This window comes from Triturus cristatus, chromosome 9 (genome assembly GCF_964204655.1).
Source record: "Triturus cristatus chromosome 9, aTriCri1.1, whole genome shotgun sequence".
Lineage (NCBI taxonomy): Eukaryota > Metazoa > Chordata > Amphibia > Caudata > Salamandridae > Triturus > Triturus cristatus.
In genome coordinates, this window is record NC_140592.1 from 1,218,190,981 (window position 1) to 1,218,217,990 (window position 27,010).

Below are 27,010 nucleotides of genomic sequence, written 5' to 3' on the forward strand. Positions count from 1 at the left end.
TTTTCATGTAGAGAGAAATATAGCCTACTGAGCTTAACATATAACTATTCATGGTAGGTTTCAGCGCGTTGTAGTAAATACCATCAATCACATAACTGTAATATTTGAAATGGTGACGTAGTAATCTAGATCGTAAAATTGCAAACGCGATCCTAGAGGGTTCTGTAGTTTCAGCGGGTCACACGCACAAAATGAAACCAAACGCGGGGGTCGGTGCGATAACCACACCCCTCCGAGTACGCAGACAAGACAAAGCTGCGTTATTTAAGCAGGTTCTCCGGACATGGACAACGCCAATCCCGGGACACACGGGAGCCGAACAGGTTGTCAGTGAGGCAGGACCTTTGGAGTAGTAAGTCCAGCTCGAGTGTGCTCGTACAAAACCGAGGTAATAATATCCACCTAGTAATGGGGGCAGGGCATCCTAAAACTATAGCATTTTACTTTTCCGCTGTGTTTGACTACAAGGCCCCCTTTCCTGCTATCCGTGAGAAACGTTTATTCCACACAAATCGGGTAAGGGCATACCCTGACATTTTGCTAACAGAATTGATGAGTAAAACATATAAACAGTGTGATTTACGGAGTGTGTATATAGCTGTGATATGGTTCCACTGAAACAACATGACAGTGGTTTTTAACTGTTGGCGCACGTGTACGTGTTACTTGGGATAAGGTACTCACGGGTTTGCGAGTGACAACTGAGTGCTGAAAATGAACTCATACTGCCAAAATGACAAGGTGGGGTCAAACAAACCCAAGATCAGCTCTGCCACATGATCACAGATCAAGGAGTGATGGGAATATAAGCACACCAAGCATGTTGGGAGTGCTGAACAAAAAGATATGATTTAAAGACTTGCATAAATTATTTGTCTTTTGTTTCCTTTCACATTTTCTTACAGGAGGAATTTTTGCGTACATCTCAGATGGAGAGATAAGTATACCCTCCATTTTTTCACGAAGGAACAGCTTTCTGTTCCTTCAACACAAATATATAGGAAAAATCCGTAACTAAATCCAGGGAGGGAATTTTTTGTTTTGCTCTGAAGAAAGCCCAGGACCGAGCAGGCCGCTAACAAGGGCTGAAATATGTTGGCATATTCTTAGGGTCATAGGACCATCACCTGCAAAAAGAGCCGTATTTTTTACATATTTTTAATATCCGCTACGTCCCGGTGACTAAAGGGATACCTGGGGAACGCTGTAGGATTTTTGTCTTTAGACCTCATGGCCTACATCTCCTAAGAGCTCCCTGAAATACGGTCGAGCCCACCCTGACCTCTAGGAGTCAGGGTGAACCCGATGATGAAGCATGACACCAATAGGGTGTGTGAGGGTTAACTAACAAAAAGGAGTGGTCTCCTTTCCGCATCCAGCATAATACACCACGTAAGTTTTATTTTCGAGCTTGATGGTAGTTTAATTATTATTACCAACGCCAATAGCTCAGACTTTCAGTGATGCCATACCTATTGAATTGCAAATGCTTGCTAAGGAGAGTAATGTAGGTGGTCTTCTCTCGCTTAGGCACGGATTACTAATGCTGAAGGGTATGGCACGTGTAATGAGAAGACGGCAATCAATTAATGCTTTGGAGCAGGCCGCTCTTAGTTTGAACTGCACAGCTGTACGCCACCCTGCTTTCTCCTAAATTGCACCTTCTATGCACTCACCTATAACTTAAGCCATATATCTTTGTCAGTCTAAGAGAGACATTTGTTAAGGAGGCTTAACAAATAGGCGTTGTATTCGCTTTGCAGCTAATCAGTGTAACCTGGATGAATTGCTCGGAGACTAACAAAGCTCAGCAAATGGTGAATGTGCCCTTCGTCTTTGCATGTAAAGAGGAATGTTTAGGTATTTTGCCATCAGCCGGTTAGAAGGTGTGAGATACAATGCAAAAATATGTTTTAAAGGAGAGGAAATCTTGGAAGATACAACAGCATTTTCTGTTTCTCTTAGCTCAGGTGTAAGTAGGGAATGTATAGTTGCTCATACGCATTTCTTGTCTCGGCTTCCCTGTGAACTTACTAATATTTATTTGTTCAACTCTTTGCTGCTGACAATGTACTTGGAAATGTTCAAGATGAGATATAATTAGCCCTGAATTCAAGTGTGCACGTAGCTTTTCATCAACAGGAGGCTGAGTCTGGATAGGAGTCGCTTTCAGCCTTTTCTCAATATTTGGCAACATAGTTTCATTTGACATGTAAGACAACTGGGGGCCGTGGCAACGGGGAAAGTGTCTCGCAGCTGTGTGCTCGTGTTTATAATCAATGGAAGGCGTGTATTCTGAGTCGGTTTCGTATTTCACAGGTTGACCCTTACTTTGAGTTTATTGCAGAGTTCAATAAAGTTGTGCACGGGCTGGGATGGGAGAGCACAAGCAGCGGGGGAGAGACATGCGGGGGAGCTTCAGCTTTCCCGTGGTTGTTGTTTGAACAAAACCACAGAATGCATTGTATATTCTTGCCAGGTCGACGGCAGTCGGCATGCTGCAAAGAAAGTTCACCTCTACTGTCGGGCGTTTCTGTTCTGGCACTGCCTTGCGGCGGCAGTGTGGTACTGGGGAACGGTCACCAAATTGAGAGGAGGGGCATGCATGTTTCCGAGGGCGAGAGCTGCCAAGGAGCTCATGCTTGGCTGTCCCCAGTTCTGCAGGAGGGTGTTTTCCTGCAAGCTCTCCGCTCTGTCCATCACTGCCATAGCACAGAGTCTTCGGAGCAGAACTAAGTGAAAGATCGCTGTTTGGGGGATCAAAACAGAGTGCTGGCGGGATGAACCGCCGGGGAGGGACGGTGTGCTGGTGGAGCGCGGGGTGTGTCATAGGTGAGAGGGGCGGCACTGGTCTCTTTTGGAACTCTGTCCCGAACAGGCGCACTTCGAACGCGAACGCTATTGTTCCATCCAAAAACACATGTTAAAAAAAAGAGTGTGCCGCAAGTATGAAATGCCCTGAAGCGAAATTACCCATGTAAGAGGGCCAGTCACCATGGGCATGACAAACACACCCAAAGGAGGGCCAAATGGCACCATTCACCACACAAAAGAAAAGCAGTTGGACAGGCACAGGAGTGAACCAATTAAAAGAGGTGGGCGTGGCCAAACTCCTCATACCGGATACAGCATGCCTCGTAGAGCAGCGCATGCCCGCTGACTCTAGGCCCCAAAAGTCTAGTTTGTAGAAGGAAATTGGCAAACTCCACAGGGCACTATACTAAAAATGATATGCAAGGGAAAGTCTATTGATGGGTAACTGACCAAATCTTACACAGGGCTCGGAAAAATTGACTCCCCCACTTGCACGGTCAAGCAAGATTTATTCAGGACAAACTATCTTTAGGGACTACATGCCCTTTCTGGCAAGTCAAAAATGCTCTAACTTCTGGGAAGACAAACTGACTTTTGACCTCTGTCTCTGAAAGCAGAGCAAATGTGACAAGATAACAAGATTTAAAGGCATCTTTATCCCTCACAAACTGAAAGAGCAATACAAATGCCATTCAATCTGGTTATCTTGTCACATTTGCTGGCTTTCAGAGACAGACTTCAAAAGTCATCTTACCACATTTATTTTTCTTTCTGTGACTTAAGTTAGAGGATTTTGTAAAGGGATCTGTGTAACAATTGAACTGTGCAAAGCATGTTCAATGAAAGGCTGTAAGATGTCAGGCTTTTTTCTAACACAACACTGAAATAGCCAAGTGAACTGTACAAACATTTCAAATATATTTCACTAGCTATGAAGACCAATTTTGGTTATTCTGTTATGAAATGACTATTTTTATAGGCTCAAAACAAATTAGAACACTTTACTTAGTGATATGCAAATTTTAAATATATTTTTGCTGAAACCCAATTTCCAAAAATTGGTTATGCGCTATTATCAGCAAAACTACATGTTAGTGGGAAAGTTTTGTGGCCTTTTAAATGGAAAATATGTTATCTGTAAATGACAATGCAGTACCGCATCATGCTTTGGTAAATATATTTATGAAAAGTGATTTTTTAAACATGAACTAGAAATTATTACTGCTCCTGCCTAGATGACAATGTTATTAGTGAACTAAGAGGCAAGCCATGAATGATGTGTACCCTATATATGGGCTCATTCTTGTTATACATGGATCAAACATTTAGTCTAGTAAATAAAACGTTTTTTTGTACAGCAGAAATAATGAACTTTGAAGGTGCTCTCTTATTTGACAAAGAAAAAGTCTGCTCCATAAGACAAAATATTTGCCTAGGATCACACAATTTGAGACCAGTTCACAGGCCAAGTACATTACAGTTAGGTCGAGTAGATTATTGAAGTTACTAGACCTACAGGTCTAGTAACATTTGTATGATTTTTCTAGCCCTGCTAAAGCATGCGCGAGGTGCAATTGCGCCAACCATTTAACACGTTTTGAATTGACAAAATAATGCTGCACACTCCATAAGGTTAAACAAACCAATCTTTTAGTATTCCATTTAGGTACCATTCATTTAAAGGATATGGTAATTTAGGACTCTAATTTAGGCCTTCATTTAAAAGGTTAGAACATCAGAGAATATAAATCCGCCTATTTTCAGAAATGTGCCATTTACTTCAATGAAGAATCTCACCGCCACACTGGAGGAGCAGAATAAGAACGGCACTCTGCATAAAAGGTAGATTTTGACTTATTTTATGTACACCAGCCAAGAGTCAAGCACGTTTTCTTAATCTTTCCAGACAAAGTATATGTTTTTAACATCTGCATCAGTGACAGATAATTAACTGTACAGTATGGACAGATTCCTCATGGTAGACATCCACAGGTATTTGATCTTTTACCTTGCCATGGTGTACTGAGCTAGCCAATCATCCAACCTCGTTATTAGGAAAAAGTGGAAACTTGAATCCAGAAAAGGCTTTATTTTTAACAACTTCACCCGACACCCTCATCCTACTTAATGTACGAGTAAAAGGCAGCAGTGCAGCAATCAACATATTAGAACATACAGGTAATTATAAATGCAAAACATTCTTTAGACTCTAGAATAGACGTATCTCACTTAGCAAGAACTCTATATACACTTAGTGATCGAAAATATGATAGAACACATTACCCTCCCTTAAAACACACAACATTAACGCAACCATCATTCACACCAAAGACCCAGATCACCAACAGACACACAAACAGCCCATTGCACAACATCTCATACCAATACACACCTGCATAAACATCCACAGAATAACACAATAAACCCCACGAAACTAGAGAAATAGTAAGCTGGAACGAAACCTTCTGTACTCCACTTATTTCCACATTCTACGACTGCTTCCTTCCGTCTTGCACCGCCTCACAAGGTTCTGACAACTTTAATTCACCTTTCCATACAAAACCAGGTGTCCTCCCATAAACATGATCACCAGCTCTAAAAACATAAGTGCTTCTTCTGAGTCTTTCATCATACTATCTATAGTAGTCAAGTCAAAGGCAATGTTTATTTAGACCATAATACGCAACAATTAAAAATAATAAATCAATGCAATTTCATCAATAGTTCCATATGAATAGGTAACCTTTACACGAAGACTTTACAACATCAATATCCCACATTAAGTGGCACAGTAACATAATTTCCTAATATGAATCTATCAGTACGGCTCCATTACAATGAATAAAAATTCATTTTAATTTACATTTTTGCTAATAAATACATTTTAATAACATTCCGCTTTTAAAATCGCTTATAATAAATCACTTTTCCTAAAGACTTTTTACGGCTTTCATATAACTTGCAATTGCAATCTCGAGGTTAGGCATATCTGTGAGTAAGTCTACCGCCAGAGCTCGTGACGCCGTTTCGTATTTTAAAAAAATGGGACGTAACAATGATTTACGCTGGGCAGCGCAGTCTAATATGTGCAAATTATCGCTTTTTGTTCCCAGCATACATTTACAGTTTCCATCAGGCTGTATCATTTCTGCCTTTATCTTCTCATTTGCCAGCCAGGGATAAATACCAACTCTTAGTCTTAAAATTTCACATCTGAGCCAATTATTGGGTAGTGTGTCCAGATAAGGGTACCAGGCTTCATTCAACCATGAAGCCCTCATAAATGTACAGATTTTTTTACTCAAATACTCCAAGTCTACCTTTCTGGGCAGTTCCTGGCCTTGTGATCTAAGAATACCCTTGGTGAATTATGCCTGCAGTTATTGTTGACAGATTCTCACCTTCAAGTTGTCACCAACCATATGCAGTTTCTTTCTGGTCTCCTTGGCCCATTTTAGGCTACTAAATTGAATCTCATTTCTGCACCAAAGTGAGACCATGTGTACCGCCCCGGGACCTCGACGTTGCCATAATCTTAGCAAATTCACTTGAGCCTGTATGCTCTATGACGTTATTCCTAGGTCAATTCTAATGGCCTGGATCATTGCTGAGCTTGGTAACAACAGTAAGGATTTTAAACACTTCCCTTCCTCTAAGTATTTCTAGTACTTAAACTCTCTAACTTGAATGTTTGCACACACTGTCCCCAAATCCACCTGCTCATCTCGATGACCCATCCAAGCAGAACCTCCATATTTTAATGGAGCTTCATCTTAAGTCGAATGAGTTGGGATAATGCTAATGTAACTATAATGGGTGATTTATTTGAGAATCGTGAACTGCCTAAATTTGAACAAAAAGAATACACAGATCCATGTGGTACAATTCATATTCCTTATTAACTGTATGTAGTATAACAGAGGCAGTCTTATGTTGACTATATCCAATCATGAATTCATTGGCTTCCCAGTGTGTGTTAAGCGTTTGAATGGGGAGGGTGGGACTGTTTTGGGGATTGTTACAGCTGTGGTTTCATGTATCTTGGGAGTCTGGTCTTCAGGCAAAACCCAATAAGACATATTTAAAAAAATATGTATTCATCCAATTCATCTTCAAAAAAGTAAACAAAAAACTCCCACAGATCAAATTCCTAAAAATATCTAAGACCAATGAATCCAGTTATTATATTACATATGGCCCTTGTAGGTTGTTTTGAGGGTACATGGCATTTCATCTCGTGCTATCTTTGTACCATGAGGTAGGGATAGTTCCAGGGAAACTATACTTCGTAAAATCCAGAGGTCCTTTACAATCCCCTTTAAGTTCCACACACTCATCAATCATATAGTTGACACGTTTGGGTCTGTACATATGCCAAATATGTCGCAGGACTTGACTTGCTACAGGGACTCCAATTTATAACTAAAAACACATAAAAAATATATGTTTACTATTTACAATATATACTATGCAATGTAGCCAACATAGTCACTGCAACAGATATATCATACATATTCTCCTATTATTAAAATGTTGGCACCAGCTGGGTAAAATATGATATTTAACTGGGAACCAGAACATGGTTCCTATGAGCTCAAAACATACCATGTATAAACACTTGTTGCAATGGTACAATTATTTGAATCTTCTCCGATATATCTTATACTCCAATCTATAACAAGTGGGGATCAATTCTAGTACTTCTACATTGTGACTCAAGACTTTTTTTGCATCCTGTGAGACTACACAACATACTGACACTACAGGATTACATAATCCACCCACATGCTTTCCCGTAAATTCAATGATATCTAAGGAAATTGTCCCTTTTGAAAATGCAACGATGACAGAAATAGATCATCTATTTGAGGAATCACAATTTGTGAAATACAACCGCACCAAAGAGGAACATAAAACATTACAGAATCTGTGAGAACTTGATAATACCATCATAAAGCCAGCAGATAAGGGAGGTTGAATCATCCTTTTGGACAAAGACTCATATAAATCTGAAGTATTACAACAACTTTCACAACGGCATTATTACAAAAAGTTATTTAAGAACTCTACACCTGAACAAACGAGAATCATCTGTGAACTCAGCAAGGAAGGTTTTGATGGAGGCTGGCTTAGTGAAAAAGAAGCAGATTTTTTAGTTAATAAGACACCAATGATCCCGGTAATATATGTCAAAGATTCATAAGGACTCCACTAGACCACCAGGGCGCCCAATTGTATCGGGTTGAAACTCAATCCTCAAACCTCTTGCTCAGCATACAGACTTTTTTTTTTACGACTGTTTGCAACTGAGAACCCAACCTATATTAGCGACACTACTGCAGTGATCAATATAGTAGAGAGACATCCATTTGACCCCACACAAGACTGGTCAGTGACTATGCATATTGAGAGTCTTTATACCAACATACCCCCAGTGGAAGTACTCGAAATTCTGACTGACCTTTTAGAGATAAGACTTCGACCTCATAACGTACCCACATCTTTTGTCATAACACTTATGTTGAGATATCGTTATGCAACATTTTTTTCTTATTTGAAAGTGAATTCCACCAGCAACTGAAGGGATTTGCCATGAGCGCAGTTTATGCCCCTGATATTGCGAATATCTATGTTGCAAGTTTTGAGAAAAAACACACAGAAAATATGTCTAATCCATTTAACTTGCACATCGTTAAATGGCTTGGATATATTGATGATGTTTTTATAATTTGGAAGGGTAATGAGGGGAGCCTAAATGCCTTTGACCAATGGATACATTCCCTAAAACTAAATCTTAGATTCACTATTGAATATGATCAACATGCTATGAACTTTCTGGACATAACAGTTAAAGTAGACCGTGATAATCAATTGTACACTACGCTGTTCACAAAACCCACAGCAAGGAACACCTTACTTCAATATAAGAGACATCATCCGCAAGCATTGAAAGATGGCTTGCCATTTGGGCAGTTTCTATGACTTCGTAGAAACTGCTCAAACAAGCATTTGCAATGCAATAGGTCTCGCATTTGCAAGAGTTTAAGCTATTAGCATTGTAAATAACTGACTTTTATTTATGTTTTAAAAACAAAAACATAAATAAAAGGCATTGTCATTTACTATGCCAAAAGCTCAAACTCGCGCAAATGCGAGACCTATTGCATTGCAAATGCTTGTTTATACTTTTATCTTTGATAGACCTACATTCTAAACATAAGGAATCAAGGGGATTTGGTACACATGCCACTGCACAATATGTCGGACATGTAAAGTCTAGCTAATCTTTAAATAAGGTCTTAATATTTTTGGTGGGAGTGGTAGCAATCTATGAAAGAAGAAGTTTTACAAGAAGTGATGTATCAGAGACACCTTGTGGGAAGCCTGCAGTTGGCTAACTCTGCCCCTTTGCACTTCAACGTTATGATTGATAAGGCTCTCTTTTCAAGTGCTAGCAGAGTGCATTAATTGTACAAGAAAGGTAGAAGATGCTGTTAAAAAAGGATACCTCAATACAACTAAACAAGGGTGCTAATACGATACCTAAACTGTTGCCCATACAAGATCCGGGCAGGCAGACAAGAGGGATTGTGTCCCAGCAATCTTGTGCAATTATAAACATTGCTTCATTGGCATGAAGGGGTCGTGGAATGACATAGGGGTGACTTGGCCTGCTGGAAGCATGAGTTTGCTTCCCAGGGGGTTGGGGGGAGAGAGACCTCGTTTACAATGTGAGGGTGACAAACGAGAGGTTCCTTCACTGCTTTCCTCAAGGACAGTTCAGGATGGTCTGGTGACGTCTGACAGATGCTTCACATCTAGAAGATCGAATAGCTTGTCACTTCTTCCTTCACGGAGCTTCTGTTCAGGCCTGGTGAGACTATACACAAAGGGGTGAGAGGGGTTACTCTTTGAGTCTGTGAGTGACGACTTTGCAGAATTCCTTCAAGTCCGTGTCAGTGGCTTTATCTCAAGGAGCTCCATCTGGTCAGAGGCCACAGATGATGTGCCAGGGTGGAAAGGGGGTTTTTAAGGTGGAGGACGGCTTCTCTCGAGGAGATTCTGATCAAAGTTAACTGGGGACCCGATTTAAAAATAAAATCGTATGAAGGGCTAATAAGCCAGGCGATCCACACATCAGAGGCTACATATACTCTGAAAACTCCCTCTAAGAAGCAATGTCACCCATGCGTTCTTGGAGGCACAGCAGTACGATGAGAAAGGGAATAGCAGTGAAGTGAGCCACACAATCAGAAATGGTGAAGAGGGCAGGGGCAACCATCAGTGAGAGAGCAACACAGTTGTAATCTCATGGACCATAGGAATGAAGACGCCAAAAAACCAGGACCCAAACAAGAGTCCTGTTTACCAAAAACCTACCAGTAGAGGATCCCTTAAGAAACTTGGGGAAGGAAGGGTATCTTGGGTCATTATGTGGTCTTCGTCTTCCATAGCCCAAACCCTGCAGCAGGACTAAGAGGCGCAGCTCCAGGTAAGAGTAGCGATATTAAGCAAATAGAGCTCTCCATTTAAGTAGCGTTCTATAACTATCTATGGGCATTTATATATTTGCATTACATTCCTTGACTGGAACAGTCTCCTGTACATGCCCTCACACCGGCATGGCTGACAAATGGGAAGTGTGGGTGAGAAATTAAATACGAAATTAATGTCAAGTTTTTTGTGACCTCCAGGCGCATCCCCTATGCTGGGTAGACTGCCACTGCCAAGACAAGGAAGAATACCGGTTCGACTCGCACTATCAGCATCCCAGACGGTGAGCATACAGGTGCCCAGGTGCGTGGAATACCTGGCACAGATCCATTCGCCCAAGCGATTAGAAGCAATGTAGTAATCAGTCTACCGTATGGAGGAAAACACTCATTTAAATCCTGGGCAGAAGTTCAAAGTGAGTAGAGGAAACAACTGTCAGTTGAGAAACCTGGTTTTCACGCCCCTCCCTGCAGCTCACCTTTTAGAGACAAAGTTGTGTAATAAGTTAACACCAGCAGGCCTGGCCGGCACTCCCTACGCCCCGCCCCGCACCCAGGGACAGGTCACTCCTCCGGTTTGGCACCCGTCCTAAGGCAGAACCTCCGAGCACAATCCTTGGACAGGGGAGAATAATTCTACAGATTTCTCCGAAAAAACATAGGTACAATGGCATAGCAAGGGGGGCAATACGAGTTTTGTTGGGGGCAAGCACAGGATTCGTTCACCATCTGTCGCCCCCGCACCACTCCCCCCTTTACGACCGCCACGGGACAGCACAGGCTGGGGCCGCCACGGGGGCATAAGGCCTAGCTACGCCACTGCATAGGTAACTAACAGTCAGTTACCCACCACAAGTAACTGCCAGCATTCTGCCTCTCAGCTGCTTTTCCTCACGGGTTTCCGTACAACTGTAAATAATTAGAAATTCTTATTGGTGGGATTTTTACTTTTACACCTTTTGATCTACTTTAGCGGTCATTTTCTTAATACAGTGAAAGCGCCTGCTAGAGAGATTAGGCCTCATGAGGCGCTCGATGCGTAAGCGCTTTCTGCTTACTAGCTACAAGGAAGGTCTCTTCGCTCAAAATATTACCTTTATGGCTGTTTTGCTAGCTATCTTGCTTTTTGGGTGAAACCAAGTTCTTGAGCTGGACGCCTCTCCGGTCTGTGGCTGCTGCCGCATATCTGATGTTTCTAGAGTGGTGGCAGTACTTAATTTGACCGGTGGAGGCTACCAGTTTGGGGCCCGGCATTTATGAAAAAAAAAAAACACAAGAATCAAAAAGTCGCAGGACGACAAAGAAGGACAAGCACAAGCTAATTAAAACAAGTAACAGGTGGCAGTGAAAGCGATTTTGCGATCGCTATTGTAAAAAAAAAAAAAACGCCCACGAGTGGTGCGCGCGCGCGCCACAGCCAACATGTGGTTTCAATTATCGCGCCCGTGTCTGGGCACGATAATTGAAACCACATGGCCTTTGGTGCGCGTAATAGACACCAATAGGCCATGGGCGGAGCAATGCGTCCGCCTTTGGCCTATTGCGTGCAGTCTTTGGGAGAAATACACACGCAAAAGCCAATCGCGGAAGCCAAAAGGAAAAGCACACGCACGAGCGTGTGCGATTCCAGGCTCAGTTTTAAAACCCTGGATAAAATGACTCTCGCTGCGCGATCAGTGCCGCGCACTGCATCGCTAGGCGCGAGACCTAAAAAGGAAGATTACTTTATTGAAGCCAAGAAATTAAAAGGGAAACTTCAGTCTCGTGGCTACCCAGCCAGATTGTTAAAAAAAAATAAAAATAACATAAACGGGCATGGTTCAACAATCAAGATGCGCTGCTTTAGACTGGAAGAAAATCAAGAGAACCACCACTAGTGTGTGTGTGTGTCAACATTTGGTACGCAATCAAATAAGATCAAAAAGATAATAAACATTGGTCATTGCTAAAGTGCTTATCGGAATTCAATCAAAGACCACTTTTTGCGCTTAAGAGAGGACCGAATTTAAAAGATCGTCTTGTACGAGCTTATGCACCATTCAAAATCACAAAAGTTGACAGCATGGTACAGCTGGCCCCTATAATAGGATATTATAGATGTAACATGTGTGCAGCTTGCAGTACCACCACCACCACCACCACCACCACAAAAACATGTACTATCAATGACCAAACGATCACACTGAAGCAAATTGCAATACGAACAATGTACTGTACTGTATTAGATGCCCATGTGGACTCTACTACATTGGCAAAACACAACAGGTCAAGAAAAAGATCCTTCAACATCAGTCCCGAATAAGACGCAAAGTTCAAATTGCACCATTCAGAAAAAGACATGCTATGGTGGGTGCTTGAGGTGGTAAAACCATGTAAAAGGAAACCAAACGTAGAACAGGTCTTGACCATCGTTGGATTTTTTGCACTGATCATATACTAAAAGGGCTAAATGTGGCTGTAGAATGGTCTATGTTAGTATATATCATGTAATATGCTATCTGTTCAAAAGAAAGGTATGTGCTTTAATTGACTAACCAGACTTCAACATCAAGTGATGTGTAAAAAGCTGAATTGCTAATTGAAAGAATAGTCTATGTAATACATACTTACTAGAATCTTTTGGCGATAAGGAATCAACTATTAGTTGACATCAACCAAATATACCTTTAGGCAACAATATAGTTCTTTCCATCACACACTGATTCTTATAAAGGCATGTACTTATTTGTTTTGAGGTTCTATACAACACAGTTCCGGTCATCTTTTTTGATAAGCTGGATATATAAAAAATGCCATTATAAGCCATCTAACTAAAGTATTGTTTGGAACTCAATTTTGTTTCAAGAAAAGAAGTGAATACACATGTGTAACTTTATGTTTTAATCTAAGCTGCTACATTTTATGTTTATGTGATGTCTGTAATGTTAATTGTCGTGCAACACCCTCCAATATGAATAAGAAGAGGATATGTTAATTAGATTGAACATATTGCGAAGGGAGCAGTATTACCTGTAGGAGAAGTTAATTGATAGAATGAATACATCCTTACACTTAACTTACAAATGGTTTTTATCTCCACTCTCTTCCGGTCTAGGTACTTTCAAGATGGCCGCCGTCCTTGCCTTCAAATGAGCACAATTGAACTAACACATATTCCTTCCCCACTCCCCCTCCCCCTTTAAGAAATACATACGAACCATTGATTTACCAATCTATTCAATTTATGAAAAGGAGTAGTTAGAAAATCAAGCTCACCACGAGATAAATATGAAGTTAGTATCTAACAGAGAATATAGTCTAGCTTCAAGATAGCCCCCACGGTCTGCATAAGTCGTCTTTTTAAGTCATAAATCTGCGCCCCATGAGGCAGAATTACCAAATGACAAGAAAGTACATAAATACTCTCGCACATTGACCGGTGCGATTGAGACCCGATCTGTTACGGATTCTTCTTTTGATACAAGTCTACTATATCAGCAAGTAAGTACAAATAGCTTAGAATATTTATGGACCATCCCCTTTTGACTAATGTGCTCCTATTTTGGTTCAGCATGTAATCACCATGCCAGACTTAATCTCTGACCAACGCCCCTTTTCTGTCGTTCTTAGGGTAGTTCATTAATTGACACCTGCTACACAATGTGTGAAAACCTCAATGAGGTTTCTCGAAGACTCGTTACACCAAATAAGAAAATTGTTACGAGTGCATCAGATTAGGAATTGGTGAGTCAGTGTACTTTCGGATTAAGCCTTGGGTCTGCAATGTTTCGTAAAAAGATCACAGCAAACAATAACTCCCCACTCCTTTATAGATGGTAATGTCCATATAAGAGTGACATAAATTGAGGCATGATAATGTAATTTACACCATATACTGCCCAACCAAGTCTATCAGTTTTTGAAGAAAAGCGTCCATACACACGGAGGCAGGACAATGCAATTTATACCTGCACACTGTTCAAATACGTCCCCCACTTTTTAATAAAAAAAGCGTCCATATCAAACTGATATATATTGAGGCATTATAATGTAATTTAGTTTTCTATACAGCCTAAACATGGTATTTTTTACAATAAAATTAAGCGCCAAATAAATGCTAATTCGGTTCCTTTTCAATAGATTATATGCAATACCCAGCCTGCTGCTTTTTAATCATCAGATTAGATTAGTGAAAAAACTAAGTTAAGTTACTTTTTAGAAATAAGGTTATTAGTTAGCCCCTCACTATACAATTTTTATTCCGCACACAGGTTGGTGAATATCTCTCGTCAGTCTATAAATCTCCAACAAACTTGGATTTGGGTCCTTGGTATCTCACTTATTTTCGGGTTACTTTAATCCAAATCTAAAAACCACTTTAGTCAATTTTTCCAGTTTTTCTTTTCACAGGTGTTTAACTTTTCCAATCATCAATACTTAATTTGTACACATAATTTATTGGATTATTCATAAATATTTGGGGTCTTCAGTTCACAATTTAGGAATCTCGTCCTGAAGATGGTCTAAAAAATGAGAACAGATAGACCGAAACGTCGACAAGCTCATTTAATTCCTTATATAAGTGAATTGTGAGAACAATATTCATGGTATCTTCTATAATGTTATCCATGTCGTTAAAAATCAGGAATAGATGTTGACAAAAGTGTCAATGAGAAAATTATTAGTGTATAAGAATATTTAACTCACTCCACTTTTTTATACTTGTGATTTACATTTCTTGTACCCTTAATTTTTCTATATAAACTTATATTTTTAAGAAAAATATAAACCAGTCTTGTTGTAGTTTTTAATTTAAGTTTGTTTGAAGTCACTATTTAGGACTACATGAATATACGAGAATATTATGAAAATCTAGAGATAAACAAATTCCCTTGTAGGCACACTTACTTATTGTCTTTCAGCTTCAGCATGAGCCCAAGTGGGCTTCATGTCCTTCTAGCTTTATCTACTTTGAAATGTCATGATTCCATCTTTATTTCATTCACTCTATTGGAAGCTGCCTAGCTTTCTGCCCACTATCATGCCTCTTTCATGTCTGTGCAGAAGTGTGATGTGCTTTGTCAAGGATTTTCATTTTTGCAGGAAACAGCAGCATGTACTTGAGTCTCTGAAACAAACACTGGCAACGTCAATAGGTCCTGCCTATGAGAGGTAGTGGCTCTGTCAATGCACCATGGCTAAGAGTAATTTAAAAAAGCACTATGGCCCAGCAAGTGGTAGCTACATCACATTTTGTTTTCCACATGCTTCCCTGAGGCAACAAAGAGTGCCCGAGGAAAAGAAGGACAGAGAGGGGAGGAGGTACACACTGACCGAGGGGCAAGCAGACGAACAATTAAAGATGAACCAAAAAATCAAAGGGGGGAATGAAGAGGAAAAAGGTAGAATCGTCCTCTTCTTGATACTGTTATCCAACATAGGGATTCTACCATGTATTATGTAAATATATATGCACCCATGTGTGTGCTGCTATTTTTAGGTCTCGCCTGACCCAGCGCATGCGCTGGTCTGGCGAGACTTATTGAGAGGGCTCCAAAAAGTGCTACCAGGCCAGCCTAGAGCTACAGTGCATGTGCGCGGGCGCGCACCCCCCGCACTTTACCGCGATTACTTTCACTTTAGCGGCCGCACGGCTGCTTTGATGTTTGATCGTGATCCCGATCACTTTTACTTTCGAGGCCGCACGGCCGCTTTGCATAGCCAATAGGTCTCGCTTTTGGGACCTTATAAGTATTTAGTTATGCAACTGTTGCATGGCTAAACACTTATAAGGTCCCAAAGGCGAGACCTATTGGCTATGCCATTGCTTGTTATTTGAAGTGTTTAGTCATACGTGAAAAATGGTGCAAAAGGATCAGAGCTCCTTCTCTCAATTTGTGGGAAGGGCAATGTTTAAAAAAATTGTAAAATACCCCTCACACACTGAAACCTGATTCAGTGTCATGCTTCATCATTGGGGTCTTCCCGCCCCTCTATGGGACGGGGCGTGCTACGACTTAAGTAGACACAGGAGCACTTTATTCAGTGATTGGTGAGTATGTGTAGCGCGTGGGATCATGAAAAGAAAATGTGAGATGGTTAAAAATTCTCTGGCTAGTGCAACGAAAATACTTTGTCTTCCCTGGTTGAGAATAGAAAAAGTGGGGCGGTGTAGATGGTGTACTATAATGAGTCACCTCCTACAAGGTCGACATGTTTCAGAAGCCATCCCCTTGGCTTTCTTCCTCAGGACCAAAAAACTGATCCCATTGGATCTGCAGAACAGTTCAATGACACTTTGCACCCTGTAAAATCACTATCTACACAAGATTTAATAATTCATCATTGCAGATGCCTGCTTTCACACCCACAACACAGCTTTTCAATTAACCATTTTACCCTTTGAAGACCATCATTTGGATGGCCATGACAGGCGTACTCGGTGTATGGAAAATTGTGAACGTGCTCCAAAATCCATCTCACTGTCCATCAGCTCAAAGGTGCACTGGATTCATATCAGCATAGCATCTGGTATTAGCCATACTGAATACTGTCACACCTCACAAGCAAGGCATTCACCTCTTTGCTGACTTCCTAATTTATACTTGGGTTTGCTGCCGTTTGGTCCTATATCATTTCAAAGTTATCCAACTCAGTGACTGCCTGCAGCCAAATCCCCGGTATATTCTACTGTGGTTCCAACATTCAATCTTTTACTTCAACCCCTGACACATTTTACCATCTGGTTTCGATAACTGATCAGCAGTATGAGAGGGAGGCAGTAAGCTAGTGGGTACAGAAAAGCACCCTTTTCACAATATTGGGATAACCATGCCGAAAATGTAAGTGACAGTCCACTATAGATACTGTCAAAATATAGATGGAAGAAGCCACAATAAAATAATTAAGTCTTTCAAAAAAGCAAACCCATTAGGATGTGTACAAAAGGGGGCAATTCAACCTCTACTGAAGAAGCTACTTACTGTTGCACCTTTTTCAAACATTAGAAATTCTGGGTGTGTATGCGTCCCATAAGCGTAAAGAAATTATTAACTCTGGTCATGTTTGAGATTTCCTGCCTGTCACCCAGGGATGCTAGGCATCACACTACAAGAAGAGTTTTATGGTTAAACCACACAATAATAATAATATTGGTACTACAGGTCAGGCACTTCTGTTTTTGCCATGCCCAAAGAACTGTGGGGGTGCTTTACTGATAATTGGTCAGATGATTTTGAAAAAAGATAGCACAATTCAGGGGTAGCAATTACTATTACTATGTTGTTGCTTGCAAACCTTTTGGTTTCAGTTGCAGCACTACACAGAGCTTCTTCGGCATCACCTCTACAATTTTTGATATGTCAAATGATATCTCAAGTATTTCCTGTAATTAATCGGAATCTAATCATAAGTATGTAAAATGTACAACACTGTGTGAAATCACAAACTACATAGTTTGAGGAAAGGGGATATTGTGTTTGATTTGGAACCCATGCAGTATTTCCTTTTCCTTAGCTGCACGATTCATTAGGTAGATAGGGCTAGCAACATTAAAATTAAGCTAACACTTTAATGCAAAGTTACATGATCCAATCTAAACGTTATGTTCATGTAATTAGGATGAACGTAATTTATATAATATTACTATACTGCTACAATGCAGCTGTATAACAAAGTCATCATGGTTTCTGATGAGGAAAAAACAAAAGACTACAAATACTACAATATAAAAAAAATATATCATGCTGGCTGACAAAGCAACAGGAAGACCATCTTAAGTGGGCATTAACGATCATCAATACTTGAAAGCTAAACTAGTCGAGCAATCAATAACAAATGCAAAATGGACGAGACATTACAAAACACCAGAAGTAAAAACTGAACATCTCAAAAAGCTACATCTACATTTTTATAGAGCATTGTTGAAAAAACCCAGAATTTTAAAATGACTAATTGAAAGATAAAAACTGATTAGAAACCTAACATTTCTTAGGTTTCACTTAGATTTAAAGAGATTATTTCTTTAACAGGGTATGTTTACTAAAGAACCCTCAATCTATTTGCAGTACCTTTGTAAATATGCAACGTCAATGAAATGTCTAGGTGCAAGGTATCATAGTAGAATCCAGAAGCTTGTTTTTTTTTTTTGGGGGGGGGGGGGGTTCAAGGGGGATAAGTGAAAGTAGAAGACATCCAAAGACATCTAGCAGCACATGGTCAACCACTGCTAAGGCATTGAACATGTAGAAAGCGTAAAACCTGCATCACCACCACCTGTTAGCACACCGTGCAGTAACACAGGGATAGCTTCAAGCAAGAAAGAGCAGCTTGCGATTTGAGAATAAATGTTACCTTGTGTGCGAAGCAGCATCGGTGAGACTGTAAGTACTGTTCTCTCTTGTCATGGGGTTAGAGCCCGGATGAACCTTATGTAGCTCCATACTCAATTGAGATTCGCTCTTCCGCTCAAGGGAGTGAGTCTCTTTCTCTGAGATCTTGCTGTCACTCATGCAGACCTCGCTGGCACTGTGCCACAGAGGTGAGATTTTCTCCTTTGGTGGTCCAGTCCTGGGAGATGTTGTAGACGTCCCGGTCGCTGCAGCACCCGCATGGTTGGCACCATATGATGTAGTATCAATGCCACTGTCTGCTGAAGTTCCTTGGAGGTAGGTGTAACTATTCAGCTCCGACTCAACACGTTCACCGCTATCATACCATTTTTCATCACTGTGGGCGCTTGAAGCATTGCTGGAGAGTGTATTGCTACTGGAGTGGCTGGAGTAGTGACTGTCAGTCTAGAACAAAAGAAAATGCATAAGAAAGGTGCATAAATATAGTAAATTGTTGACAACATTGTAATAGCTAGAATCACCTATTAGTTCAACATTAACTTTACATGCAGTATGTTACCTTTTTACTGCACGTTAAGCTTGATTTATGCAAGAAGGAGGTTGAATATTACAGGGTGGGCAAACTTAGCAGCACAGACTACACCCAGACTCCATTTTAAAACAGACTAGTGTTTCTATTACGTCAGTAACAGTACTCTTTACTCACACAGGCCAGTTGATTATAGGTTGCTAAGCTGATAGATCGAGGGAGTAGTAAGCATGCTTGATATGAAGTAAAGTGCATCCTGCCCCACTTTTAAGACGATGGCAACAACATCGTCCTCAGTAACACGAGCCTGATATCAGACTGGCATTTGCAGGTAGGCTTGCTGTCTTGCATAGTAATGTAGGCACTATGTAATATTGTGTGTCTGCACTGTCAGCAAAGTGCTGTAATGCAACACGTTGCCTTCTGATTTCTTTCCATAGACAGTATGTGCTGGTTGGCACCATGCCTAGTTTTCACCAAAATTGTGGAGATAAGAAAAATTCTTAAAAACACCACCCTGCTACAAGAGATACTCTAATAAACACTAGCAGTATTCGCAAGTCGCAACACACCTCAGTTATTAAAATAAAAAAATAATAATTTCTGCTTTCATTACAAGTATCTGACTCCCACTTTAAGAGACCAACAGAACTGTGATGAGGGAACGAGTTGCAATAATGGTGCTCTACTTTTTTCTCATGTATGCAGTGAGACAAGTTCCCACTAATACACGCTTTCATGGTCAGACTGGAAACCAAAACCAGCTTAAGCCAAGCACCTGTAGCCACACTAGAAAGGGACCCCGAGGCCACGGTGGCTCGTAACGCACCCTGCTATATAATCAGCCTCGAAACCTGCAACCCACCACAGAAATGCTACAATGGCCTGTGTGGCCATTTATAATTTTGTATGTCGATTAAGTAATGATAAACGCAGGTGGGATAGACTTGAGGAACATGTAAGGTACTACTTGCACTCATAAGATGGATGCCCATCCTTGTTTTCATGGCAGTAGTATCTGCAAGATGCTTGGAAAAATACTGTTGCTGTCCAATAAATGTCTATGAGAGGGACATGCCACAATACTAGTGACATCAGTCATGTCCGTTGCCACACAGGCTCTCAGTAAGTCTAACAATAAAATTCTCAGGCTCTTTAGACTCATCATGTGTACGAAAACAGGCTTTTTGCAGGTGTTCCTCCACTTTTTGTCTCCATCTACTATGCTGGTTTTTGACTCAAAGTACACTGGAGCCTGTTAACTAGATCCCAATGCTCTCTTTCTAAAACGGATACATGTGAATTGGCAACCCCAAATTGGCAAGACCTTTAACTCCCTTATAAGTACCTAATAAGTGGTGCCAGTGGTACCCAGGGCATGGTAGTTAAAGAGGTCACCAGGGCCTGAAGCACTGTTTGTAAAACCCTGAGTGACCCAAGTAAACGGATGACAGCAGTCCGGCAAATGCAGACAGCATGAACAATACAAACTGCTCAAACTCAACTTTGCCCTCACCTTGTGTGGCAAGGTCAAAGCAATATTTTTAATATATGACAGTCACCCCCAAGGTAGGCCTCAAACCCAGGAGGCAGGGTGCTTTATATTAAGTGTGTGGACATAGCAAACACAAGGAGATGATGGACGGAACGCTGAAACTTTTCAGACACTTACCCCCAGTCACAGATCAGGGTTGAATCCATCACCATTCTTTAGCTCACTTCGCCACCTCATTTCAGACCCAGCTATATGCAAATCAATCTTGGCCCTGTACCTCATGGGAACAGTCCAGCCCAAACTGCCAAGCCAGGTCTTCCCTGGACCGGAAACAATCATCCTGGGACCGGTTTCTGGGTAACACCCCTCATCAGCCAGGCTAGCTTGAATCCAGTGGCAAAGTGAGCAAAAAAAGCAGGTAAAGGATGCACACCTCCACCTTGAGGCACAGAGCTGGCACAGTAAGGGGCCAGGTGTAGGGGGGTATGGAGGCCCTTGATATTAATTTTCACTCCGAGGCACAGAACTGGCATAATGAGGGGCAGGAGATCCCAGATAGGGGAACTTCCGCTCGGAGGCATGATGCTGGCACACTGAGGGGGGTTAGTGGAGAGGGACAGTGGACACCAATTGTGCACTTACATCCTGCACACAATGCTGGCACACTAGGAAGGCTGGTGGCGAGAACGGTAGTTGGTCCAAATTCTGCACCTTCACCCAAGGTCACGGTGCTGGCAAAGAGACCCAGGAAAGAGGGGCAGAAGGCCCAAGGTGAGCACCTTCACTTACAGCACAGAGCTGGTACACAGAGGAATCAGGAGGGGAAAGGTCCGAGGTAAGTCACCTCCTGCTGTGGCCTTGAGTGAGTGCTACTGGTACTGTGAGGGGGATAGAGTGTACATAGGGCAGCAATTCCAAGGTGATCATCTCCCTCCCTGGACAAACTGATGGATATTGAAAAGAGAAAATGCAGCAGACACAAGGTGAATCCCTCTGAACAGGGATGTAGAATGAGGGTTGCTGGCATATTGAGTGAGCTTTAGTGGAGAAGCGAGAGCAGGCCCAGGATGACCACTGCTCCATGTGCGCACAGTGTGCGCCCTGTAGACATACAGAGAGGAGGGCAAAGGCAAATATGGTGTCTGTGATATGCTGTAGAAGCAACACTGGCACAAAGTGTCCAGTAAAGGCTAAAGGGAAGGGCCAAGCACCTGCATCCGTGAATATGCTCACTGCTGGCACTGTGGAGGTTGCATGCAAGAGAGAGGCCGTATGATTATAATAGCTTCATCTGCTTCATTCCAATTATTTTCAGGGAGAAAAATGTAAGTACTCCTAATGCTGGGTTTACATCCCTCCACCTGCCCAAAAACGTAGCATAATGGGGAGCCGCGGCCAATGGCAACTAGGTCAAGGAAGCCGCCGGTCAAAAACGTTTGAGAACCACTGCGTTAGATATGTTGCCTAACGAGTAACACTGCTCTGCCAGTTGTATATCTTGGATTTTACTATGTCAGCCGCAATAAGCGTATGGGGCCTTAAAAGGGGTGTGCACGGCTAAAAAAATTATTTATGAAGAAGTTTGAAAACACAGCATTGCCATTGTGTTGCTAGCTCTTGTGGCACATTCAACTCAGTTCAGGTTTCAATTTATAATTTGTCTTCCACTGAAATGCTTGGAAAAACAAACCTCTTTAGTGTGCGCCATACCTAATGCACATATGTAGGATATGCCGTCATATTCAGATTGTTTTCAGTGTTCACATTTAAACCTCCCTAAGCGCCGCAATCCGCATGAAAAAGTATGCTGGCGGTGTTCCAAATAACCAAGAGCAACCAACTTTAGTGCTGTGGTAAAGTTGGTTAGTTCACATTAAATAACTGGCATATGAGTACTGAATCCATAAAACTGGCTAGAGCAGTTGTTCCCAAACTGGTGCTCACCCGTTCTCGGCGCCCCTGGCTAGTTTTGATGGTGCACAGATTGGGAACCACTGCCATATGGTATTGAGCATTCTTGTGATTTAGGGTGTGAGCTTTGAGCATGAAGAATAGAGTTGCATGCCGTCAGTTTTCTAAAAAGAGATGACAGTATTTTAGAGCTTTTAGCATACAGAATGAGGTCCAGGTATGAAATTTGTGTTGGACTGTAATGGCATGTGAAAACTATATTGATGGGGAAAATTGTGATCCTATTGCCACACCTTGACATTGACAGAACCAAGCACCATTTTGTAAAAACACATTGATATCCAAAACCAATTACACCATTTCAATTAGCATTTGGGTATGTTCCCATAAGGGTATCATCTTGTGAGGAAAGAAAATGTTGTAGTGTCTGTAAGTTAGAGCAAAGCTGAAATTGGCTCAGTAAGGCAATAGGTATACACTCACCACTAATAAAGTTAGTGTATTCATGAAGCATCTAGGCTGATAGGACAGATCAACTATGCAACATATCAGAGTTAATATTTGAGACCATCTGGTAGGAGAGCTAAAAAAACAAAATCGACCTAGCTGTTAATATGGTGTTTCTCTGTGAGGAGTATAGAGTTGAAGCTTGTTTTTTCTTTGACATATCCCGAGTTGTGTCACTTCCCAATCTCCTTTTTTCTCCATCAGTCCCACTTGAGCATACAAAGACTAAAGAATAAGTTGCTCCCACACACCTGTAGGTAGGATTGTGTGGCTGCATGGTGACCGTATCGCCCTGGAAGTAACAGAGCAGACACATATAAGCACTGCTCCATTGCATAATTGTTAGTTTCATCAACTTTCTCCTTCAGAGCTCTCAGAAGAGGAGTGTTGGGAAACTGGTTGGAATAGTGCATCAGAGGGCGGTCCCTCCAACTTGGCTCGGGGCGGAGATTGTGCCCATTTTTAAAAGGGGCTCACCTCTGCTCCCTGCCAATTACAGACCGATCAGTCTGATAGACGTCCCACAGAAGCTTTTCGCGAGGCTTCTGTTGGATCGTCTCTTGGACTGGATCGAAGAGAGGGACATCCTGAGCCCCTTTCAGGCTGGGTTTCGTCAGAAGACCTCCACCATAGACCAGGTCTTTAGGCTGTCCCTTTTACACTGGAAAACAATACAGTTGGAGGGTGGCAGTCTCTATACTGTATTTGTGGACTTAAGGGCAGCCTTTGACCTGGTTCCACGCGGTAAGCTCTGGGAAGTGTTGGCGAATGTTGGGGTGCCAGCTGATCTTTTGACTATGATCATCCACCTCCACACAAACACCTATGCTCGTGTGAGGTGTGGTAGACAGGGTGCACTGTCAAATAAGTTTCCCGTTGACAGAGGGGTAAGACAGGGGTGCGTACTCTCACCAACCCTGTTCTGCCTCTTTGTCAACGGCGTTATTGATCACCTCAACGGGGTCCTCAATTCGGATGTCCCGAAGCTGGCGGGAAGGAGGGTCCCGGCAATTATGTTTGCGGATGACACCCTCCTTCTCTCCAAGTCGCCGATGGGAATCCAGCGTGTGTTGGATGGATTTGGGGACTTTTGCAGAGAGCATGGATTGGAGATAAATACTCTAAAGACTAAATTCATGGCCTTCAATCTGCCACCCAGGTTCCACCGCATCCCACGTATAGGGAACAACATACTTGAACGAGTTAACACCTTCGAATACCTTGGTGTTACCCTCAATGAGGAATTGGGGTGGGGTCCGCACCAGGAGAAAGCAAGGATGAAACTAGTGCAACATACCGGTGGTATACTAAGGATGATAGGGAAGAATAGGTCGACCCTCAAACCTATTGGCCCACCCCTCCATATTTATAGGGTGCAAGCCAGAGGAGCTGTCATATATGGTAGCGAACTATGGGGTCACAAAGTCTTGGTTAGTCTGACAAAGGAGGAGAACAGATTCCTCAGGTGTCTAGTAGCTCTTCCTCCGAGTACACCCCTAGTGCCTCTAAGACTCGACCTAGGCATTAGACCCCTGGAAGAAGAGTTGGCACTTCGCCCCGTGATCTATTGGCGTAGATTATGGACGGTGCCTGAACTGATTCATTATAGACAGGGCTTACAGGAAGTTCTTAGCCTTCCAAATTCGGGGAACATTGCCTGGCTCAAATTTGTAAGGAATAGTCTGGTGAGCCTAGGTCTAGATGCACTTTGGAACGACCCTCTGAACGCCTGTTCCAAGCTTCCTAAAAAAGTTTTAACCAAATTGTATTATGATTCCAAGGCTCCCTCACTTCGACCCTCAAAATCTTTAGGGTCTTTAACACACCAATTCCTTTACATGAAGAATAATTACAGTTTTGAATTAGTCCTTGACAATGTTTACCCTGTAATAATCAGGAAGCTCTATTTGCAATGGAGGCACGGGTCTTTGCCAATTCGTGCTTTCACTAGCCTTTGGTCTGTGTCGACACCCAGTATTTGCCCGGCATGCAGAGCAAGCGAAGAAACTGAGCTGCATCTCATATTCTTCTGTCCGGGCTATACTGAGGCGCGCAGAAAATGGATCATTCCCGTTTGCAGGAACCTGGGTTTTACCAGGTGCCACGAAGCCTTTAGAATTCTTAAAAGTGAAATGGCTGTTCACATTGTGTTTGCTGTGGCCAAATTTCTGGGGGCCTTATGGCACAAACGGAAACGGTATTTAAAAATGTCACTATGATTCATTTTTGCACTGTGATAAAAGGCACATGATTCTATGTAACTAGCAGGTATTTAGCCGTGCGGCTGCACCAATTTTTTTAATCATTTTATCTATGGTTTTAAATGTTTTTATATTCATTTTATGTACTTTTATGGAGATTCTCCGAAATAAAGTTTTCTTGACTTGACTTGGCATCAGATTTTAACTTTGGGCCTTTTTATATGCTAAAGAAGGCTCTTCACAGAATGGGAAGGCGGGAGGACAGAAAGGAGTCTGCGGTTAGAGAGAGTATCCACAAGAATGATCACTACCAAAGGCTCTTCTGATGAATACTTCAAACCATAGACTCTTCATCTTAGAAATATATGCTATAGCGATACCTCTCAATGTAGAGGCAGAGCAGTCAATGTTGGTAGATAAACTGATTAGCCAATAAGGGAAGGAGTCACACCTTTCAGAAGAAAGCTCCCGTAGTCCTCAGTACCAATTCATCCGGAAAGAAGGTGGTGTAGGATAGCTGCACCAAAAGGACCTGCTGATGTAATCGCAATGAGGAAGACAGTTTTTAGTGTCAAGAGACTGAAAGAACAGTTTACACTTGGCTCATGGGTCAGACGCATGATAAATGTCATGACCAAGTTCAGGTCCCATTGTAGCATAAACAAATGTCTTGAGTCTGGGTGGAGGGGATGTGGGAGACTATGCGGGTTAAACCTTTTATAAATATTGATTGTGTAAACTGCACATTCTCGACTTCGGCACATAGATCTAGCCAGTGCAAACCTCACTGGTCGCCTCCCATGGTTTGCCAGGTGACATCTGCTCAGTTTGTCCGCTCTGGCATCTGGAATTCCACTAGGTGGTTGATTACCAGGAAAATGTCCTCCTGGTCCAGTCACCTCCAGAGGTGTACAGCCTCTTGGCAAGGGATCCAAAACACTACTCAGCCCTGCTTTTTGCAGTACCCCATGGTGGTCGTGTTGTCCTTGTCCTAGTCACCCCCTACCCATCCACCTTTGATTGATGGGAGGAAAGCTTTTAGGGTCAGACGTATCACCTGAAGCTCCACAAAACTGACATGGAGCTGGCTCGAAGGTGGAACACACAGGCCCCAGATGTCTAACTTTCCCAGATGACTCTTCAGGGTGGCACTTGTGAGCAAGCATTGCAGATCTTGAACAGTGTCCTGCAATATCTAGATGGAGTCGACAAGGCAGTCCTGGTGCTGATTCCATTGAAACTGGAGATTCCACTTCTGAATTAACATTGGGCATCTGTTGTTTGAGAAGAATAGGATGCACAAGGCTTGGAGTACAAGAAGCATCAGTCTCATCACCAAGGCCTAGGATTGAGCCGAGATATCAAGATCATATCCCTGAATGTTTTGGGCTTACAGGGTGGTGAAAAGGTTTACAATGCCATCATATTAAGGATAGCTCCAATTATTATTATTATAACTTGTATAGCGCAGGGGAATCATCCCTGTGGGGATCTCTCGGTGTCTGGGTAGCAGAGAGCAAATTAGGATGTGCTTGTTAGTGACAAAACAGCCAGGTTTTAAGCAGTTTCTTGAACTGACCCAAGGCTCGGATGTCATCTGGCAGTCTGTTCCAGTGGATGGGGACTAGGTGAGAAAAAGCACGACTGCCCATTTTGGCTCTCCTGATTCTCCAGGTGCAGAGTAGCTGTCGGCTGCTCGATCACAAATGGTGTGCGGGAATATATGGTTT

At 42.1% G+C, this 27,010-nt stretch overlaps 1 protein-coding gene across 5 annotated transcripts in view; it reads right to left on the reverse strand.

The window, feature by feature from the left end:
- Window positions 1-27,010, reverse strand: part of SIPA1L1 (signal induced proliferation associated 1 like 1) — an 820,039-nt gene that overhangs the window by 124,853 nt on the left and 668,176 nt on the right. For all 5 annotated transcript variants that reach the window (XM_085627288.1, XM_085627286.1, XM_085627287.1 and 2 more), the window contains one exon: window positions 18,639-19,081. In XM_085627288.1, the coding sequence (XP_085483414.1) occupies window positions 18,639-19,081 (443 nt within the window). The remainder of the gene's footprint in view (window positions 1-18,638; window positions 19,082-27,010) is intronic.